Raw genomic sequence first — 22,060 nt, forward strand, 5'->3', positions numbered from 1 at the left:
CAAGCAAATTCTATCAAATGCTGGATTGTGTCCTAGGGAGGAATTCATTCTTCTGCATCATGCCCAAAAGAGTATCCTGAACTGAGATCTTAACTCCCACTGTTACGTCCCTGGAACAACTGGTCAATTTGACATTTGAACATAGCAGGATGGGCTAGAAGCTAGAGAATTTGGCTCTTAAAAGTCCGAAGTCTTTGTGTGCCATATAAGCACAACAAATTATGACAGCGGGGATGGATCAAGCAAACTTTTTTGATCTAAAACACAGATTTGATATATTAGAGAAACTTTGTTTTTGAAGATTGTACCCCATCCTCCTCAGCCCATGTAACTTACAAAACACAAATTCACTAAAACATAAATATGCATTAAAAAACCAACCAACAAACACAAATTCAAAATAAATAAATCTTTACACAGCGCCAAAAGTTTAACTTGCTCAGCACTAGGTCAAAGAAATGCCGGGGCGGGGGGGGGGGGGATTCTGTAATGGGTTCTGCCACAATTATCCCCTTGTTACTGCTTGTTAAGAATTAGGTACTTATTTGAGATCCATGCATTCTATCCCAGTTGTTAAGAGCATGAGCTCAGCAGAGTTCCTGAAACGGGAATATAGGATGGGTAGAGATGCCTCGGATCCCAGCCTGAAACCCTACAGCAGAAAGGGGTTCACTCCTATACAGCACACAAAACTTCTAGCCCACACCTGCCCTGGGCTGCCACCTTCTCACCCCAGCCACGTCAACGTATGTGATTGGCCAAGAGCTCCGGAGACCAAGAAGAAAAGCCCACCAGCCTCCATTGCCCCACAAAAGGTGATCTTATTTGCACTGGTCACCACTGGATCAACACACTAACAACTGCTGGTTGTTTGCTCAAGCTCCAGACCCCCAACACTTCTGCTACAATAAACTAGTAAGTCTTGCAGATGCTATGAAACTCTTTGCTTTCCTTCAGACAGAACAAAGGGGGCTACCCTGCTCAGACGGGAAGGTTCAAAACTGCCTTTGCTTCTTTATCCAAATAACTAGTTTCTTCCCAGTTCCTACTATGCCCTTGCACATTTCCTGCTCATTTCAATCAGGTTTGAGTAGAACCTGCTGGAGGACAGGGGCCCCTGGGTAAGCCTGAAAAGGTATCCCAAATTTGCAGCCTCATGAAGGGCCATCCTTGCAGATGTGGCAGCCTAAAGATGATTTATATGTGATCCCAACCCCCACAGCATTTAGAGAGGGAGAGAGGGGCACGGTAAACCTCACAGTCCTACGCAAACTGCTTTGCAGAGAGTTGATCCAGCTGGGCCACAACTGGCATATTTATCGCTCCTTGTTTGTGAGACCCAGGAAGAAGGCAAGGCAAGGAAGAGCCTGTAAAAGGGGGGGGGGAGAGATCTCTTGCTCTGCACAGACCCAGAGACTCAGCTTTCTTCCCCTTTCCCGCTCCATGAATTATTACAGCAAACCTGAACAGATGTCAGCCTGGCATTAAAGCACTGAAATATAGTTGGCCGAGCAAGTTAAAACTAATGTAAAGAAAAAGGATGAGTGTCAGGAAGCAGCACTTCTCTTCAAATTTCAGATAAGCTTCTTTAGCCTAAGGGGGTACCTATTGAACAGAAAGGGGAGCTGAGCTCTGCTCACAAACAAGAAATGGCTTCAGCAAAAGAGGGCTGCAGCTTGTCAGGAAAGCACGTAGCCAGCAGGTGTGCGGTTCAGTCTCCATCACCATCTGGACAGGCAGCCTCAGGTTGGTTGATTAAGATACCCTCATTCACATGACGCTCTAGAGAGTTGGGTTCATGGGAAGCCTCCACACGGGATCGGCAGGACTAGATTAAACAGGCCTGTGCCAATTCAGATGATTTGCTTCCATGAAGAACACTGTGGAAAGGTCAAAGGTTCTCTGCCACACCTCCTCACAAGTGGCTGCATTTTCCCAGGCCTTTCTCTCTTGCCTGCTTCTGCACACTGATGGTGTAAAAGCAAAGTGTCCCACCAGTTCAATTTAAAAAAAAAGTGTGCTTTCATTTGCAGAAGGCTAACACTGAGCTACCAGAATGGTTGCCTACAAACAGCTAGGAGGTTACGCCTCCTGACCTTGCAGCTTTAATTATTCAGATTGAGGTCCCTGTTGATTACCAGGAGACCTGCTGACAAAAACAGCCTCCCAAAACTTTCTGTTGTCAAATCAGGGCAGGTGAAACTCTGGGTATCTTCCAGCAAGTTTGCACGCATGGGCTGCCCTCCGCCCTGAACAAAAACAGTGTTTAAAAGCACCCCCTGCACCCCACACAAGGTAGGCTTCAATGGAAAAAGCAGCCTGCCTGGACTCTTCCAATGACCTAGACTACCCAAGCCCGCCCCCCACCAAACCTGCAATGCAGCTCCCAACGCTCTCTTTTTCCAAGGACCCAGGCTTAAAAGAAGGCTGCCTTCTTACCGTTCTTTTATTTCTCACTGCTTGGGGAAAAGGAATGCAGACTTCTCAGGCCAGAGGCTGCTCTTCCTGCAACCAGCAACCCTAGTTCTTAGCACACCCTCACCATCCTTATTCTGGATTCCTGCCTCCACCCAAGTTCCATCTGTCCCTTCTTAGTTTGCAAGTCTCCTATGCTGGGAACAGAGTCTGGTGCGTCGCAGGATAACCACAATCATCTTTGGGCTCCGTACTTACCCATTTGCTCCACAATCTCAGGTGGAAACACTCGGGAAGCAAACGCCCGTCGGAAGATGTCGGAGAATTCCTTGTCAAGGCCCCCAATGCCCATCTTCTCAAAGTTCCAGTCAGGGTTGATGATAGATTGGCGGTTCTCTCTGGTTTTGGATTTGCCTGTAGTAAAAAGAAGCCAATTCAAGAAAGAAAAAATATATTCATCAGTAGATGAAAACACTGCAGGAAAGTTTTGTTTTTTGTGAGCAAGTTCACATAGCAAACATCAGGTGGTGTGCAATATAGGTCTGGTGTGCCATATAAACCGAGCGAAAGCTGGTGCAGCACCATGGTTAAAATCTCAGCTTAGCCTCAAATTCACTGAAGGACTTTGACAAGCCGCCGCCGTCTCTCCCCTTTGCCCCCAGCTGCTTACCTATTACATGGACAGTTTAATTCTGGCCTACCTTACAGGGTGTTTTTAAGGATTCTGAAAAAAATGCAAATTAAACACTTTTCATATTAGGGAAAAAACATTAAACCTGACAAATGGCACCTCAGTTAGCTAAATGATTGAGCCAATTGAACTTTCCCAGTATTTCTTTTAACAGAGAGACTTATCCATGGCACTCCTTGCAAACAGGCGGCAAGACACTCTAAGATCTTGTTCCTTTCCCAATTCCTCTAAAGACAGAGAGCAAACATCATCTTAATACTGCCTGGAAGTTTCACTCACCACTTAAGAAACTCTGCTTTTTTCACTGGAATGGAAAGGAACTGCTTGTAAACTGGGCTCATTTGCTGTGATCCTAACAACAAAGAATTCTGAGCAGATACTGCAGAAGACTTCCTGATTTACTTTCAAGTCAAGCTTCTAGATCTCATGGTAGAGGTGATTTGTTTGCAAACATTCTGACAGTGTCTACGAAAGATTCTAGCCAATCCTGCACCTCTTTCATCAGCTCCAGACATTTTCTCCTAACCTATTAAGCCCACACTGCATCTTTCTCATTATTAGTTTCCGATTGGCCCCCACATGCCTGCTTTGAACCACGCACTTAGAATTTCTTTCCTCCTCCAAGGGAAAGGAAAATACATTTCGCCACTGAACATCAATAGGCCAATAAATTTGCTCATCCTATAGTGGACAAAGCCATTTTCCAACACAGGTGCTATAAATGCCTTCCTATGCAGGACATGTATCAAACGCTGCTCGTCTAGACCCCTTCGCTGATTTCAACAATCCATCACTATAAAGCCACTACAAATAAAAATCAATACTGTAATTCATCTGATGCCAAAAAGGAAAGGGTTGGTGATATTTTTCTTTCTAAAAGTGAGAGCAGCAAGTTTAAAAAAAAAAAGACTCCAGAGATTTTAACAGGAATGTGTTGAATTTTGAGGTCAGTTTTTTTTAATGCTTTACCTCCCTGTTACACCTTGCTATTATTTTAAAGTTAGTCTTCAACTTTACACATTAATATTTCACAATGTTTGATCTATTCAAGCCCACAACACTCTTTTCCTTCTCAATAAAGCAAAACCCATCTGTAGCTGCTTACCTTCTTTTCTAATATCCACTAGGCATTCCTCCCCCTAACATTTTTCATTTTCCTTCTAACACTAACTTAGCTATCACAGCTTCTCCCTATGGCATAAGCATTCACTCTTCCTCAACTGGAGTGTTTCCAGTGTCAACCTTCCTACTCTGGCTGTGATCAATCTATGAAGGAAATAGGCCTTTCCATTCAGAGCCGCCAACGGGGCCCTCACTCAGAAGCAGTATTTCCGACCGCCATCTATGGGCCATTCCACACTGAGTATTCCACTGGTTGGGGCAGAACTTGTCTCAGCATGGAGCAACACCAAAGCCAACAGTACAGTAAAAATACTGAACAAGTTAAAGCTACTTTCTCTTCTTAAAACCACTTTCCTTATTTGAGCTATTATTTCCCAATATACCTCCAGATTGGAAAAGCTCCACAAATAATGAAGCGTCCCCCTCTCTAAGTCCCATAATCTCTCATTTTATAGTTTTATGGACATGCAGCCTCTGACACAGATTAGTTGAGCTAGCACAGAATGGTTAGTTGCTCAGGGAACTAAAAAGCTTGAAGTGTAACAGCTGTGAGGGAAGAGGAAAACATCAGTGAGGTTGAGATTAAAAACTAAGACAGCAGAAGCCTGAGGAATTGAAAGAAGCTGAGCCCAGAGGCCTGAAGAAAGGTACAGAGCAGGGACAGAGCTGTCTTGGTGGCAGAATCCGATCTTTGGAGTTCTCTCCCCCTTGAGGCCTGCCTGGCCCCTACCCTTTTTAGATGCTTGGCTAAAACATTTGTTTGCCCAGGTTTTTAATTATCCTCTATCCCATATTTAATATTTTTAAATGATCTTTCCGTTTGTATTTTTTATGACTTTCTCATATTTTTATGACTTGCTTGTTGATTTTTTATGACTTTCTCATGTTTAATTCTGCTGAGGCCCTTGTGAAAAGGAGCTGTTGATTTTATGATTGTTCAGGGTAGTTTTGGGGAATTGTGGGGTTAGTTTTATGGAGTTGTTTTATGCACCTGCTGGATTAATTTGGAATTTTAATGGTTTTACTTCTTTATTGTTAGCCATTCTAACAACTGAGGAAAGGGACAAAGAAAGCACAAAACTGAGACAGGAAAGTGCTTATGGGACAAGGGGCTCAAAAGAAACACGGTAGAACTTGAGATCAGGAGGGGACTGAATGCTACAAGAGGCAGAAAGGTACTAAGGGAGGGCAGTGAAAAGGAAGCAAAGGAAGTAGAGGTCTGACAAGCAGAGCTCCAGGGAAACACCAAGCGGTGAAGACAGAAGAAATCTGAAGAAAGCAGGACAGGGCAAAACTATGCCCCAAGTCACCAAGGCAAAAAGTGAGAAGTGGTTTGACAGTGGAATGGTGGGCAGGCCAGAGAGATTTCGGGGAACCTTAAACCCAGGAATTAATCAGGGCAGTCAGATCCAGAGACAAGACTCTGGCAGGGGAATTTAGTAAAGATGTGAAGGCTGGGGGGTGGGAATATTCTCTGTTGTCATCTCTCCACTCCAAGGATTCCCCCTCCTCTGTTTTTCCAGTAGAGAATTTAGACATTTTGAGGTGCACTGAAAAAGTTTCCAACCAAATACTCTTTTTGAATGAGTAAAATGCCTTGTAAGACAAGTTTCAGATGCTCAGAATGTATACAATGGAAAATGTTATGTAAGATATTCTACAGCATTAAACAATGATAACTCATGTATATAGTATAGACACATGCAACATATTTTCAAGATATGTTTCATTATTATTTCTCTTTTACAGTTTGCAAATTATATTAATTTTTTAAAAATGTGACTAACTTGGTCCACAATTAATACACTAGATGTTTGATGACAATATACTACTGAAGAGTTAAATGTTTTCAGTGTTTTAAATTTAGCTTGCTAACCAAATACGCTGGTAGTCCTAATGTGATTGAGACTGTTTCTGTCCAAATAATTACATTTCCTTTCATTTACTAAAAAAAATGTTTTTTCTATTTTTTTTCTCTCTCCCCCTCTTTCTTTATTATTGGCTGTATTTGCAGCTTTGCTTCATAAATATGCCAAATGTACAATTTTATACTCTAAGATATAAATAATACATTTTATGTTGTTAAAAGTAGTAAAATAAGTTTCTTACTAAACTTTTTAAAATATTGCATATAGTTCAATTTCCCCCTAGATGTCTATGGTCTCTGCCCACCCACCCACCCACCCACCCACAAAAAACCAGGGTGGGCCTATTCCACCCTTTCTTCATGGCTTCAAAACTTCCATGAACTGTAATCTCTAAAATTCAGCTAGTCGTGGCTTGTAGAATTGCTGCAGTATTGTGAACCGGCAACCCTAGGGGCAACAAAGGCCTTCCAAACAGTATGGAGAGGAAGGGAGTGGGCTCCCCACCATCCTTAGAGTAGGCAGTCACTTCTGTGGAGGCAGAGCAGTAGCAGCTTGTTTATTTGGTGATTGCTACCCTACTTGCACAATATTTTGCGTTATTTTTGTTGGCCCTAATAAAAGGTATTACAAGGATTTGGTTTCTTGCCCTACTTCTTACCAGGAGCAACCAAGGTTCCCACTGCCTCGCTCTTCTTCCTGTTTTCTTATTCTCTACTGCCACGTGCTGGTCATGAGCAGTATTACTAAATTAAATACAGCAACAAAAAAAAGAGCTAAACTCAGATTATCAAACCTATTCCATCTCAGGACGACATTTCCAATTTTACTTCAGAATTGAATTCTGCAGGAGCATCCTCTTAAAAATGGCATGCTTAAATTTGAGCATGTGAAACTAGGTTTGCCAATCGAACTGAGACCATTTTAAAATGAGCAATGTAAGCAGCATGGGTCTGTTGGAATTATAAAATGCTTTTAAAGGGCAACTGCTTTAAAAAAAACCAAAGCAGTTATCCACATTTTCCCTCAAACTCTTTTAAATATATAAGGCCTACAGATATGTAGGTCATACACTACACAGCACCCCTCTTCAATGGTAACTTCATGGACTACTGCAAAAAAACCCTCCTGAACAGCGTGGATTAACTTGCTTTTTAAAAAATTGAGCGGGGGAAGCTTTCTGCCAACATGCATAGGCCATAAGAGCAGCCGTGGGGGATCAAACCAACAGACCAGCTAGCCCAGCCTCCCATTTCCAGCAGTCTGTGGCCAGTTGGAGGTCATGGGGAAATCCACAAACAGGGCCTGCTGGCCACAGCCCTGACCTGCTGACCGCTCCCCAGTATCTGACAGGAAATCTGCACCACTGCTCCCCACCCCTCAGAGCAGCGCACTGCAATTGTCAAGCTAAAAAGCTGCCATCACTGGAGGCAGTTATGCAATGACGGGCCTGTCCTGAGCGCCCTGCAATCCCACAGCTTGCAGCAATGAGTGCAAAACTCAGCTTCAGAAGACTCACTATAAAACAGCAACATTTTGAGTCCTTGCAAAGTAAAGGCATGTTGAACAGCACACAGTCACCCCTGCTGAAATCTCAGGCGCCAGCATGGGCAGAGCGATAGTGCTGTGCTTACCCCTTCCCATGACTAGCAAAACTAGAATCATGTCAAAGCGAAACATGGGGCAGGGGGAAACTGTTTGCGGCAAATGTGCAAAAGCTGCAGAATTCAGCTTCTCTTGGTGAAGAATCTGGATTGCCTAGACCATTTTTTTCCTTAAGTATAGAACCCAGGCATCCTTGTCTATGAGTTTTCTTTTCTACTCCCTCCCATTGGCACCGTGCAAAAAGCCCGGCATCCTGCCCCGGCACTGCTCTTTCTGCCCCACCTCTGACAGCCCTGCCTCCTCCATGCTCAGCCATGTCCACAACTTAAAAAGGCAGCCAATGCCTTTCTGTTGCATGCGTAGCCGTAGAGTTCTCCTCTACGCTCAACCCACTCACCCAGCCAGTGTCTCTGCACCTTCCAAGCACGGAGAACAAACGAACGAGAACCGGAAAGCAAGGAAGCATTCAATGGAACAAGCGAGAACCAGAAGGCAAGGTCCTGCTGGAGACTTTGGCATAATCCTACTGCCCCTCGGCCTGCCCCATCTTCCCCTGCAGCGAGAGACAGGAAGAGGAGGCAGAAGGAAGTCCTACCCTGCAAGGGGGATCCAACAGGATCAGGCTCTCTCCTGCCAAGGATTTGCCTTTCCTGTGGAGAGGCAAGAGGAGTGGGGAGGCTTCATGTCTATCCTGCAAGGGATGCTGCAGGATGGAGACAGCCTTCTGCTGGTCCCCCTTTTTCTGATTTTGGACACCCTACAGCTTCTCAGCTGCTTTCCTTTTTTAGCCCGACGAAGTCTGAAGCCATAGGGTTGAACTCCAGGTCACAGCAGCTTTTCTCCCGGAACAATTCCCTCCTCATTTTTTCCCTCCACCTGTTTCACCTCCAGCCTTCAAGACCCAGATCTGCCATGGTCACATCTGTCCCTGCCCTTCTGCATGCTCCCAACCGAAATGATCTCTGTCTCCAGGCCTAATATTACTCAGTATAGCAGGGAGAGGGTGCAGACACAAGTTTTCCAGTATCATGTATATGTTTTGCCACTCTGAGAGGGAGACGGGTGGATAACCCATACACTCTATATATGGATCGACATTCATTACATGAGACAAATGCAGATCAGCAGAGGCAGAACATATGGCACAACATGGTAACTGTTAAAAAGACGGCAATCTGAGTCGAAGGAAGGAGAGTCATGAAATCACGAGTTGCTGGTTATTTTGCTTGAGTGGGGCACAGTATCATCCGCAATGCTATAAATTAATTTGCAACTGTGTGACTGCATAAGTTTTAAATCTTTTTTTCCTTTTCCGCTGATATACACACTCACACCATCTCTCATTTTCAACAGAAAGAGCTGGCAAGCAGCCCTGTGCCCCTCTTCACGTTTGAATTCCCAGTAAAGCTTTCCTCGCTGCTCAAATGGCTGATGTGCAGAGAGGTTAACATTCTTCTCCAAGCAACTCCGGCAAAAAGGACCTCAAACACCAAAACAGGGAAAGACTTCTGCCTGAGACCCCGAACAGCCCCAGCTAGTTGGAGGTGGCAGTGCTGGCCTTGGTGAGCCAACCGTCAGACTTCATAGATGCACAGAACACACAACAGGGTCAAAGCAAGCCAACAGAAAGAGCTCCAGTTTCTTCTGCTGCCAGCTGCAACTGCTGATGCCCAGGTGGAGGGTGGCCAGGTGGCAGTTAATCCAGCCTGACCTCCTCATTTTCACCCTTCTCCTGTCATGGAAATAGGAAGTCAAGCTGCTGACAGAATCAGCCGGGATGGGTCAGGCTATTTCCACCAAGCCAGAGACTGCAGAATACAAACAACTAACCAACGGAGACCAAGGCAAAAGTAGTGGGTGCAAAGAAACAATGTATTAAATGTATTGCACTTTACTGCACGTTAATACGTTGTTCCTTTGCACCTACTACTGCTGCCTTGGTCTCCGTTGTGGAGACGTGATTTTAATGCTTTATATACTCTATTTCCTTGAGATATAAATTTCTGCTTTATATAATTGATTGGTTCTACTGTGTTGCCCTTGTATTGTTCGTTTAGGTTTTAAAGACTGCAGATTGGCTGCTGGTCTCTGAAAGAGCCCTCTTCTGTGCAACTGTTCAAAGGGATACAAGGCCAGGTGTTCTCATTTGCACCTGGTACACTCTTTGTCTTTCCCCCAGAAAAAAAACTAATGGGAAAAACTCCACCTGGACAGTGGTATCTCTGCACAAGACCCACCTTCTTGCAGGCTATAACCCACTAGATATACACCATTTTGGTCCTGACCAAGAGCAATAGGTTAGCATACTGGTAAGGAAGCAGGCTTAAAACATTGTAAATGAAAACTCCATTAAGGTAAGTTCATCTTAACTGTGTATTCACATATACAGTTACCTATACTTATTTATGTGAGATAGCAATGTACAGAATTAAAAGTGGGGAAAGGAGCAGCTTGACAATCAACCAAAGAACAATGCGTAACACTTGTACAGAAGACAGTAAAAAAGGGGGCTCAGACCATAAATACATGCACACACACACACACACACACACACACTAAGATGAAAATGCTTACTTGCCCAATTGCCTTTAGCAAGTAAGATTTACTCCCAGGCAACTAGGAAGGAAAATTTTATAAAATCTTGGTGGAAAGGAGGGGAGTTCCACATCCAAAATGTCTTGACAAAGGTTAAGTGTAGACAGACTACTAAAAAAAAACTTTGCAGGTGACTATGGGCAAGCTTTATTTCCACATGGCTTGGAATGTGCAAGGGTTTCCCATTATCACATACATACCCACGAGAGTGAGAGAAGAGTTCTCCGCCTTTTCAAATGCCACTTGACTGTTCCCAACAACAAGACCAATTTCAATCTGAGCGTGGAAGAAAAACAAAAGCCACAATTAAAAGCCTTGAATGGTGATGATAGCCATACATACCTCAGCATGGCTCAGAGAGCCTTTTGACAAGGAGAGACTCATTTTTATATTAAAGTAAGCCTGCCAAGAAAACGTCATGATGCGATGTCCCCCCATGGGTCAGTAATGACTTGGTGCTTGCACAGGGGGACTACCTTTACCTTTTTAAGCGCCAAGGCAGTAGGAATCTGCGAGCAGCAAAATGTGATGTCATTCTAGCAAGATGGCATTCAACCTTGGCAACAGTCTTTGCATTCTTAGTGTGTCAAAAGATTGTCTTTGAGCTTGATCTGAGAGAACTGGAGAGGGACCTGGGCTGTTCCCCAAAAGGTATTTTGATATCCATCATTTTCTTCCTTCAGAGCTGGTTCTGGGAGCATCCACATGACATCTTAATTTCTATGTCTCCCCCCTCCCCCAGTTTTGCTGAGATGCTTCCAAAACCTGGTTTGGTTTGATCTCTTTGGAGAGATCGCAGCCAAAGAGCTTCTGAATGCCATGTAGATGGGAAGGTGTTCAGTTTTGCACTTTCATTGCCTCCGAGTTTTTTTCTAATGAAGTCTGCTAATTCATTCAGCTTCCTCAAGCATTGAGGAACCAAACTATACACATGCAGGTGTGATCAGCCCTGAGAGTACCGTGATTCAGCCGTGGCTCATACCTTTTGCTTCTTGCCTGAAGCTGGCTCTCCTTTGAGGATGCTGGGATCCATGGCTTCAATGTCCTTGACCACGAGGGCAAAAAGCTTGTCATTAAAGCTAAACACAAGCTGTGGGAACAAAGTGAAGGAAAAACCAAAGTTATTAAAAAACTGCCATTCACTTAAGGCAAAATGTGGGCCTAGAAGCATATGAGCTTGGGTGCAACCACCATACACCCCCAGAATTTCATTTGCATTTGCATCTACTAGGGCTAAAATGTTTTTCTTTAAAGGTTCAAGAAAGGATGCTATCTCTGCAACTAAATATGACTGCTAAGCAAAGGCACTCAAGGAGGTCATAGACAAATCCCGTACATATGGGTGGCACTTACACACAGCAAGATTTCATACCACAATTACAACATGCTTTCTTAGTGATCTGCTGCAATTTCCTAGGTACAAAATATGGTTGCTCAATTTCTAAGCAACCAAATATAATGCCTTCGGATTCTCATGGGCAACAGGGAGAGAGTCCCAATGTCTGTTCTGCTGGGAATGAGGGCATTAGATTTTGAGGGCAGCTTGAGAGGCTTGGCTGCCTGCTGAGGAAGACTGAAACGGCACCCGCCCCTACTGCTGTTCAGATTTGAAGGCTCTCGTTCTACTGAGCATCCTATCAAGCTCTGCGTGAGTCTTCCTCATACATACCTTTCCACAACAGGGATTCTGAACATGCACCCCCTCTACTCCCCCTTGGCCTATAGCCTTTATGACTCTCAGAGCCAAGCTACAAGTGATGCCTTATACAGGTTGGACACTTGTCAGTTTACCTCAAGTTTTGATGGGAAGTGTAGGCATCCTGGTTTTACAGCTTGGCTCTCCATTACAACTGCAAGACCAGGATGCCTACATTTCCCATCAAAACTTGGGGGAAGCTGACAAGTGTCCAACCTGTGTCAGGCGTCACTTGTAGCTTGGCTCTCAGAGACCACTGGAACCCAAGTAGTCTGAATAGAGGTCATGCCATGAAACTACTCTCAATTCCTGTCACAGATCCCAGAAGCACAGCATCACTATTCTCTATTCTCCTGCTACTACCATGTAGCTTCAGGCTCTTTATTTTTTCCCCAGCCTACGTTCAATGTATACATATGCTCTTACACACAAGTTGGAAAACAACTTCCTTTCAATTTGCTACTGCAGCTGATGTGCCACCCAAAGACTTCAGAAATGAGCTTTACCTCATCAGGCTGCCCATTCATGCTTGTTGAGAGAATTCTGGCCCACTTTTTAACAAAATGTGTTCTCAACAGAGAACCCTGAAGGCATGATCTGACAGAGCCTCCTCAGAATGGCTCTTTGTAATTAAAGACAGCACCCCCCTTCCTGGTACCTTGACTACCAGAGGTGTGACCTGTCAGAGCCTCTCTGCTCTTGGGCATGCAGACTACAACTGTCAGAATTCCAGCACTGTGGCTGTTTATAAAATGCACGGCAACTAGGGTGGCCCACTTGAAGCTACGATATAGTTTTTTCTCTGCTCTGTTGATGGTTGGTACTAAGATAGTTCAGCTTTTTCACGTCCACAATTGCACTTGCTAAATTTCACATTTCTTTTTTTTTTATAATATTTTTTATTTTTCAATATCTAACATACAAAACTATTGCATACATACATAACCTACAAGACAGTAACTACAAAAGACTACAATAGCACAAGGGATGGGAAAGAAGGGAGAACAAAGAGAAAGGGAAGGAGGGGTGGAAAAAAGGGGAAGGTGACCTACAAACACTAAACACTACATTTCAATGCTTTCCCTTCATACTGCCATAGTAAAAAATAGCTTAATAAAATAGTGACGGAGTGGTTGATCATACAAATTACAAATTACAGTTCAAATTAACTTTTTCCCTCCCCTGGGCCTCGGGCGCAATTCCCTCTGCGCAGCTACCGCCGGAGCGCTCATTGCCTCCCCCCTCCCTTCAGGCTTCGGATCCTCTTCTCTTTGCTTGGTGTCTGGTCCAAATTCTGAATTTTTATCCACAAAATCCCTTAGCTGATCTTCCGAATTAATCTTGTAAGCTTTATCTTTATAACTAAACCCGATTCCTTCCGGGAGTAGCCATTTGTACTTTATATCCCGTTCCCTCAAGAGAGCTGCCAACATCTTGTACTTAAATTTTTTCTTCCACACTAAAAATGGAACGTCCTTCAATATCTTGACTTTATTTCCCAGAAAGTCCAATTCCGCATTGTATGAATTATATAGGATACTGTCCCGGACCCTCCTAGATGAAAACTCGATAACAATCTCGCGAGGCAGCTGCCGCTTCGTTGCATATTTTGAAGATGCCCGACGGACTCCCAAAATGGCGCTTTTCACTTCTTCTTTAGTTGCCCTCGCGGGTGTCGCTAAAAATTCCGAGGCGAGATCCCATAAATCCTCTTTTTCCTCCTCTTTAACATTCTGGAGACGCAAAATGGTTTGTGTTCGCTCCACTTGCAATCCGATCAGCTGATTTTCCACCAACTTTAATTCCCTGTTCGCTGCTCTCGTAAGTGACGCACTTTCCCGGGCAGACTTCTCTGCCCCCCCCCGCTGCTTCTTTAATGGCTTTCACATCGCTTTCAATTAAGCCCACCCTTTGATCTGTTTCATTCAGCTTGTCAACAAAGGGTTTTATGGCTTCCATAACCGCTCTTTTAACCAGTTCCTCAAGCGTCTCGCCCCTCTGCAAGGCCGCCGTAACTGACTTGCCAAGAGAAGGACTCTGCTTTTTCGCTGCCATTTTAGGGGGGGGGAACCGCCAATCTTCCGAGACTCTATGAGGGGGGAAAAATCCGAGTCTTCTAACCTTCAGACCCCACCACTCCTCACATGCGCTTGTAGTAACAGAAGGGATTCGCTTACTTGCAGGCTTTCGCCTAATCCTGCTCCTTGCCGTTTTCCATAGCCCGGCAGCACACTGGGTGCCGCGCTCGTCTGCCGGCCTCCATAGGGACAAACGGGCGATTTACCCCCTGCCTCGATCTGTCAGAGGGCTCTTCCCGCCGCGTCCCGGACTCAGACTCCCTGCCTGAGAGTCTGGGGGCTAACCTTTGCAGATCAGCCGCCCGGCCAGGCGGCTCGGCCGCTTCCTCTTGGACCTGCCAAGAGGAGCGTCCGACATGGCTGCGAAAACGAAAACGAATCGCTAAATTTCACATTTCAAAGGATACCCAGATTTTTTTTCTTTCCTAGATGGAGCATAAGCACACCACTATCATGCTCTCAGCACTCTATTCTTCCCAGAGCATGCTTATGATGCCGTGCCTCTGAGAATCTGTGCCACCTCAGGGGCTGCCTCTGCAGTGGGGGGGGGGGCTGCTATGAGAGTGTCTCTCCAGGTGGTTCCTGGTCTTCTGCAAAACAACTTTGTCATACTAGTACTCAGGGCTTTTTTTCTGGGAAAAGAGGTGGTGGAACTCAGTGGGTTGTCCTTGGCGAAAATGGTCACATGGCCGGTGGCCCTGCCCCCCGGTTTCCAGACAGAGGGGAGTTGAGATTGCCCTGTGCGCCACCGGCGTGGAGGGCAATCTAAACTCCCCTCTGTCTGGAGATCAGGGGGCGGGGCCACCGGCCATGTGACCATTTTCAAGAGGTTCCGGAACTCCGTTCCACCGCGTTCCAGCTGGAAAAAAGCCCTGCTAGTACTACTTTCACCAAGAGCACTAGACAGATCTTACTTTTCTGTGTCTTTCATTTTAGCGCAAATGTTCCACATCACTGCAATGCATTGCATTTATGTTTTCCTCAATTAACTGGCTCCATCTTCTAGATACACTGATTGGAGGCATGGGCTATTTGGCCTTGCCACACAGTGACGGTCCAGGCCCTGCCCTTTTGTTTTCTTCTTTGCTGCAAGGGACCCCCTGTCATTGTGAATGCCCTTGCTAACCTACTGGCAACGTAATCTGTTTTTATGTTTTCCCTCATGGCCATTTTTGCAGTGCAGGTTGCTCTGCTAGAAGCACAAGATTAATTCCGGTACACACTGAGTGATTCCACACACATTGGATAATGCACTTCCAATCCTCTTTATCGATCATTCAGAACGGATTTTTTTTGTGTGCAGAACAAAAAATCCACCTCAAACGATTGATAAAGTGCATTGAAAGTGCATTATCCAACATGTGCGGAATCAGCCACTGTCCGTCTTTTCTTTGGGCCCATCAGGCCTGCCTCACTGTACTCATTGTTCTGATGCATATCTGATGCTGGTCAGCTCCTTTCCTACACTACAGCAATAGGCTTAGGGGGTTCTTCTGTGTGGCAACAGCTGTTCCTTGACTACCGTATCTTGTACCTCTAAATGGGTAAGAGTCTCTACTAAGCCTGTTTAGGACTCTGCATCTTGTGTTATTCTGTTTGGGACTACAACACTCTAAACTTCCCTCTTCGTTACTGGATTTTCAAAGACATTCAAAGTAGGGGGTGTAACTCCCCATTAACTGTTTGTGCCTCCCTCATGCTTCATTTTTAATGTGCAGCACCTCCATCTGTGGTATGAAGACATTGCAGGTTCTAACCTATGTCCCCCCATTCATAAAGCTTCACAATGTTCATGTGTCCAGTGCCCTAGCCAGGATTCCCTACCAGGGGTTGGCTTTCAGTTCTCATGTCTCACAACACTATCAGTTGTATTAGTCCTTCAGGTTCCAAGAGAGACCTTGCAGTATCCTCACACAACCCTTCCTTTGTGAGCTGGTAGAGTTCATCACACTCTGTTTTAAGTACATGATTGTTCAACATCCTTTACTAGAACAGCTCACTCCACCAGAGCTTTTGCCTTGCCACATTCCTGCTTGTAATTTGGCAGAGACACTTGCAGAGAGCTTCGTTATAAGCACCTCTGGGTGAATGTCAATGAGATGCTAAGCCTCTGTTGAGAAGGCAGTCCTCCATGGTATCTTACTTTGAGAGCTTCATACCTGCCTTCTTCACGAAGTGCGCTTGCTACTCTCCCAATGTGAGACTGCACAAAACCCACAAAGATGAAAACAGAGTTGCATTTACCTGTATTGTTCATTGAGTGGTCTTCTGTGCAAGCACACATCCCTCCCTCCCTGCCCTGCAGTGAACTCTCAGGCACCTTAGTTTCTGGGAGGTTTCCAGCAACAACATGGAGAGAACTGAGGTGTAATGATTCCAAGTAAATGTGTGCATGTGTCTTTAAATGCTTGGTTTGAGCTCGGTGAAGAGTGGGGGTGAGAGAGAGAGGGAAGAGTGAGTGATGTGATTGGTTGATGACTGAGAGTGTGGGCGGAGTGAATGCAGTTTAGACTGACAGTGCAGAGAGAAAAGTTTCAGTCAGGAGAAAGAGAGGCTAGCTGTGTGCTGCCTATATTTGAAGTATTTGTGAGAGAACTATTGAGTCTAGTGAAGGAGGCTAACTGTGTGTGAAGCCTTAGAAGAGATCTGTGTGAATGAGTTTATAGGAAGTAAAACAGAGTTGCGCTTACCGTAACTGCTGTTCATTGACGTCTTCTGTGCAGACACACATGGGACTGCGCCTGCGCAGGCCTGCCGACCGGATTTTTTCTTTCTAGCAAACGTCCACTAGGGGGCGCACGTCCTTCCCAATGCGCATGCGCGGCCGTTTCCCGCCCGAGCGACATTGGGCGACGTCGCCCCCTTTCCCCTCAGTTTCTCCTTTGCCGCCGAATGCCTTCACATCATCTGGAAGAACACAGCGGGGTAGGAGGGAGGGTTGTGTGTCTGCACAGAAGACGTCAATGAACAGCAGTTACGGTAAGCGCAACTCTGTTTTCACTGTCCGTCTTCTGTGCAGCCCCACATGGGAGACTCACAAGCCACTTACCCAGGAGGGGGGCATGTGTTCTCACCGAAAAAGAGACTGAAGCACTGCTTGACCAACAGCAGCCTCTTTCCTTTCCCACACATCTAGTGCGTAATGTTTAGCGAACGTGTCAGAAGACGACCACGTCGCAGCCCTGCAGATGTCATGCAAGGGCACGCCCCTAAGGAAGGCCGCAGAGGCAGCTTGCGCTCTGGTGGAATGAGCTTTTACTTCCAAAGGGCAAGGTAACCTAGCATGCGAATAGCAGGCCCTAATAGCCTGAGTGACCCAGCGAGAAATTGACTGGGCTGTAGCAGCCTTTCCCTTCCTGGACCCATAATAGCACACAAACAGTTGTTTGGCACTCCTAAACTGTGATGTACGTTGGAGGTAAAATAGAATAGCCCTTCTCACATCCAGAGAATGTAAGGCTCTTTCAGAGTTATCAGAAGGGTCAGGAAAAAAGATCGGTAGGACAATGTCCTGTGAGGTGTGAAACTGAGTGGACACTTTGGGTCTAAAACGAAGGTCAGGTCTCAGCACCACCTTATTCTGATGGACCTTCAAAAAGGGAGGGTCCCACCTCAGCGCAGCCAGCTCGCTAACCCTACGGGCAGACGTAATGGCTATCAAAAAGGCAACCTTACAGAATAACCATTTCAAATCACAGGTGGCCAGTGGTTCAAAAGGTGATTTCATAAGCCCCGCCAATACTATTTGTAGTGACCACTGGGGAACAATTTCCTTGACCTGTGGAAACATATTGTACAACCCTTTCAAAAAAGACTTTGACAAACTGTGGGAGAACACCGTCTTCCCATCTATTTTAGGGTGAAAGGCTGAAACGGCAGCCAAATATACTTTAATAGAGGAATTAGAGAGTCCCCCATCCTTTAGGGACAGGAGGAACTCAAACACAGAAGACAACTGGCAATCCCAAACATTAACTGCGTTGGCCGCAGCCCAGGCCTCAAATCGCTTCCATTTAGCTGCGTACGACCTGCGAGTGGTGTCCCTACGGGCATTCAGCAAAATTTCAGCTACCCTGTCAGACATCCCCTCCGTCCCCGAATGTGCCAAGCAGTGAGGTTGAGTTTGGGTAGGTCGTGATACCAAACCCCCTTGTCGGACAGAAGGTCCGGGTTCAGAGTGAACCGATAATATGACCCCTGTGAAAGCTGCATGACATGTTGGAACCACGCTTGTCTGGGCCAGAAGGGGGCCACTAGAATTAAGTGCGGCCCATCCCTCTGGATTTTGCTGACAACCCGAGACAGCAGTGGGAACGGAGGGAAGGCATAAAACAGGTGCCCTGTCCAGCGTATCTGGAAAGCGTCTCCCAGGGAGCGGCGACCTAGCCCTCCCCTGGAGCAGAATTGTGGGGCCTTCTTGTTGGCCTCTACCGCAAAGAGATCTACGTCTGGGAACCCCCAGTCCAAAAAGATGGCGTTCAGGTATCTGTCTGCTACGGTCCATTCGTAGCTGTCGAATCGCATCCGACTCAGCGTGTCCGCGATGACATTGGTGGTGCCAGGAATATGGACCGCCTGAATGAACACGCCTCTGTCCACGGCCCAGTTCCAGATCCGAACGGCCTCGTCGCAGAGGGCCTTGGATGTAGTGCCCCCTTGCTTGTTCAGGTAAAACATCGTGGTGCAGTTGTCTGTGAGCACCTGAACTGCTTTCTGCTGCAGCGTGTCTGCGAAAGCGATAAGGGCATAACGGACCGCTCTCAATTCCAGCAGGTTAATATGATCTTCCCTTTCCTGCTCTGACCAAACCCCATGTGCCCTCAGGGCACCACACTGGGCTCCCCATCCTACCGTGGAGGCATCAGTGGAGATTGTGATCTCGGTTTGGATGGACCCAAACGCAACACCCCCAAGGAGGTTAGTCTCATCGAGCCACCATCGTAAGGCCCGGATAATCCCTCTGGGGATGGAATACTGTTTATTCTGGGAATCGTGCTCAAAATCATGAACCAATAGGAACCACAGCTGGAGAGGTCGCATGTGCAACCTGGCCATAGGGGTGACAGCTGTAGAAGAGGCCATGTAGCCCAGTAGCCTCTGGATCGCTGTTACGGATTGGAACCTGCACTTAGAAAAAAGGTTCACCATCCTGCCAATCTTTAAAGCACGCTCCCTGGGGAGAAAACCTCTATTTACGCCACCGTCCAGTTCCATACCGATAAACAGTATTCTTCTGGATGGGGTAAGGTTAGACTTTTGCAAATTGACCAAAAGCCCTAACCGTGAGCAGGTGAGCATCACTGTACTAATCTGGGCCCTGAGTGCATCAGCAGAGGGAGCTGCTAGAAGCCAATCGTCAAGGTAGGGATAGATGGTACAACCCCGTTCCCTCAAATAAGCCACTACCACAGCCATACACTTAGAAAAAACTCGTGGGGCTGTTGAGAGACCAAAGGGAAGCACTTGGTAATGGTAGGCCTTATTGTTACATAGAAACCTAAGGTACTTCCAATGATCAGGATGGATGGCAATATGAAAATATGCATCCTTGAGGTCCAGGACAGCGAACCACATGTCCTCGGGCATTAACTGGAGGACCGTGTTCAAGGTAAGCATCCTGAACCTCTTGACGAGAACGAATTTATTCAGTTCTCGTAGGTCCAAGATGGGTCGCACCCCTCCATCTTTCTTGTCTACCAAGAACATCCTGGAATAAAAACCTAAGGGGGGGTCCTGAGGGAGCACCTCCCGCACAGCCCCTTTCTCTAGCAGTGCTACAACCTCAGCCTGTAAGTTATGAGAAGAGGATTGTATTGAGTGGTCAGGAAGAGACAACACTGGGTAAACATCAAACTGAATTTTATATCCAACTGTAACGATTTTAAGAACCCAACTATCGGACGTAATCTCCGCCCATGCAGAGGCAAACTGAGCCAATCTGTTCCCAAACACGACAGACTGTTCGAGCTCTAGTCAGAACTGCTTTGGTTGCGTAGCTGACTCTTTGGCATCGGAGGCATGAGGGCCGCGACGAGGACGGTAGGTAGGCTTCCGGCGCTGGTAAGAGCCTGGTGGTTGGAATGGCCGGTAGGAACCATAGCGTGGATACGGCTGGTACCGGTGCTGTCGTCCACGATAACCCTGGGCAGGGCGATACTGGCCACGATTCTCGGTGGGTGGTCTGGCCGGAAGAATACCATAGGACCTGGCTGTAATACGATCCTTGCGCTTCTGCGACAGGTAGTCATCTGTTTTGGTAGAAAACAGGGATTGCCCCTCAAATGGCAGGTTCTCCACCTTATTGCGTGTCTCCACTGGCAACGCAGTTGTGCGGAGCCACGAGTGCCGGCGCAGGACGATGGAAGAAGCCAGTGCCCTCGCAGAGGTGTCAACTGTGTCACGGCCCGCATTTATTTGTTGCCGGGAAAGCCTCAGGGCCTCATCGAGGATCACCTTCGCCAACACTCTCTGGTCTGCTGGGAGTTTCTCCAGGAAGGCCGCCATGCGGTTCCAAAGGAATATCTGATACGCCCCCATGATGGCTGAATAGTTGGAGATTTTCAGCGTGAGGGCAGCAGAAGAGTATAGCTTCTTGCCCAAAGAATCCAACTTCCTGCTCTCCTTGTCAATGGGCACCGCATAGGACCCCTGGCGTTGGCGGGTCTGCATTTCTTCCGTAATGAGGGAAGAAGGAGGCGGGTGTGCAAAGAGATATGCACAAACATCATCCCGTGTCTTGTATAGAGCCTCCAGCTTGCGGGACGTCGCGTACACAGAGGCCGGCTTCTCACAGATGTCGTGGATGATCTCCACCAAGCCTTCAGTGAATGGGAAGGCAATAGTTGGAGGGTTCCCGGACTGGACATATTGAAGAATTCTGTCCTTTGGCTTAGGATCTACGGCCAATATCTCGATGTCAAGAGAACGGGCCATCCTGACCATCTGCTCAGAGTAGAGCCGGTAGTCCTCAGATGGTGACACACGACCGGTCCCAATGATGACGTCATCTGGAGATGGGTCAGATGGAGGACTGGGACTCGGGCCCTGGTAGGGTTCAGCAGGATAGTAAGGTGAACCGTGTCTGGGAGAACCATAGTGGGAGAACTCACTTCGAGTGTCACCCCAATACTCCCTGCCAAATGATGGAGAGCTGGCATACAGGGAACCCTCTCTGTCAAATGCAGCCCGCGGCAGGTGGTAACGCCGGTCCACACGGTCCGCAGAATCATCCGCATGCCACTGCTGGGCCGGAGGTGGCGCGTCGGGCAGATCACCATCATCATCAGACGATTGGTGCAGCGGAGGCGACAGGTGCGGCGACGGAGTCAAAGGCCTCTCCCAGAGGACCTCATCCGTTTGGACCGAAGCCGATTGACTGTGCTTCGACTTTTTCTTGGACTTTTTACCGCCCTTGTCAGCCGAAGCCGGATCCGAGCTTCGGTCCCTGCCAACCGGATCCGATGTCTTCGGATCCGATCGAGCGCCCGCCTTCGGAGCGAGGTTGGTGCGCGCCGACTCAGCAGGCTTCGGAACCGATGGAGTCGAAGCCGATGGCGGATCCGATGGTTTGGGAACCGACCCAGCCGGGATGTTCGGTTCCGATGACGCTCTCGGCACCTTCGGAGTAGGCGTGAAGGTCGGTTCCGACCTCGACGGGGACCTGGAACGGTGACGTTTCCGAGTCGGATCCGACGTTGGTGCCAAGGGCTTGCGACCCGACGCGGAACTCGCAGTCCCCTTCGGATCCGGGGTTAACTGCCGGGCCTGGCGACGATCCGGGGAGCGGGAACGCGAAGCGGACGCGGTCTTCTGGGACCCCTTCTCAGGGGGGGTGTCACCCGTCCCACCAGCCGGTGGCGGTCCCTCCGGGGTAACGGGAGCCCCCGAAACCCGCATCGCCCGTCTCCACAGTAAGGCGTTCAGCCTATTAGCCCTCTCAGCCCTGGCCTTCGGGGTGAACCGTTGGCAGTGCTCACACTTCCCGACGATGTGT

At 47.1% G+C, this 22,060-nt stretch overlaps 1 protein-coding gene across 1 annotated transcript in view; it reads right to left on the reverse strand.

Annotated features, from left to right (window-relative positions):
- Positions 1–22,060, reverse strand: part of NSF (N-ethylmaleimide sensitive factor, vesicle fusing ATPase) — an 89,240-nt gene that overhangs the window by 39,739 nt on the left and 27,441 nt on the right. The window contains exons 6-8 of the mRNA XM_054993595.1: positions 11,276–11,383; positions 10,494–10,569; positions 2,674–2,829 (exon numbers count right to left, since the gene is read on the reverse strand). Of these exons, the coding sequence (XP_054849570.1) occupies positions 2,674–2,829; positions 10,494–10,569; positions 11,276–11,383 (340 nt within the window). The remainder of the gene's footprint in view (positions 1–2,673; positions 2,830–10,493; positions 10,570–11,275; positions 11,384–22,060) is intronic.

The sequence above is a fragment of the Eublepharis macularius genome, chromosome 12 (assembly GCF_028583425.1).
Source record: "Eublepharis macularius isolate TG4126 chromosome 12, MPM_Emac_v1.0, whole genome shotgun sequence".
NCBI lineage: Eukaryota > Metazoa > Chordata > Lepidosauria > Squamata > Eublepharidae > Eublepharis > Eublepharis macularius.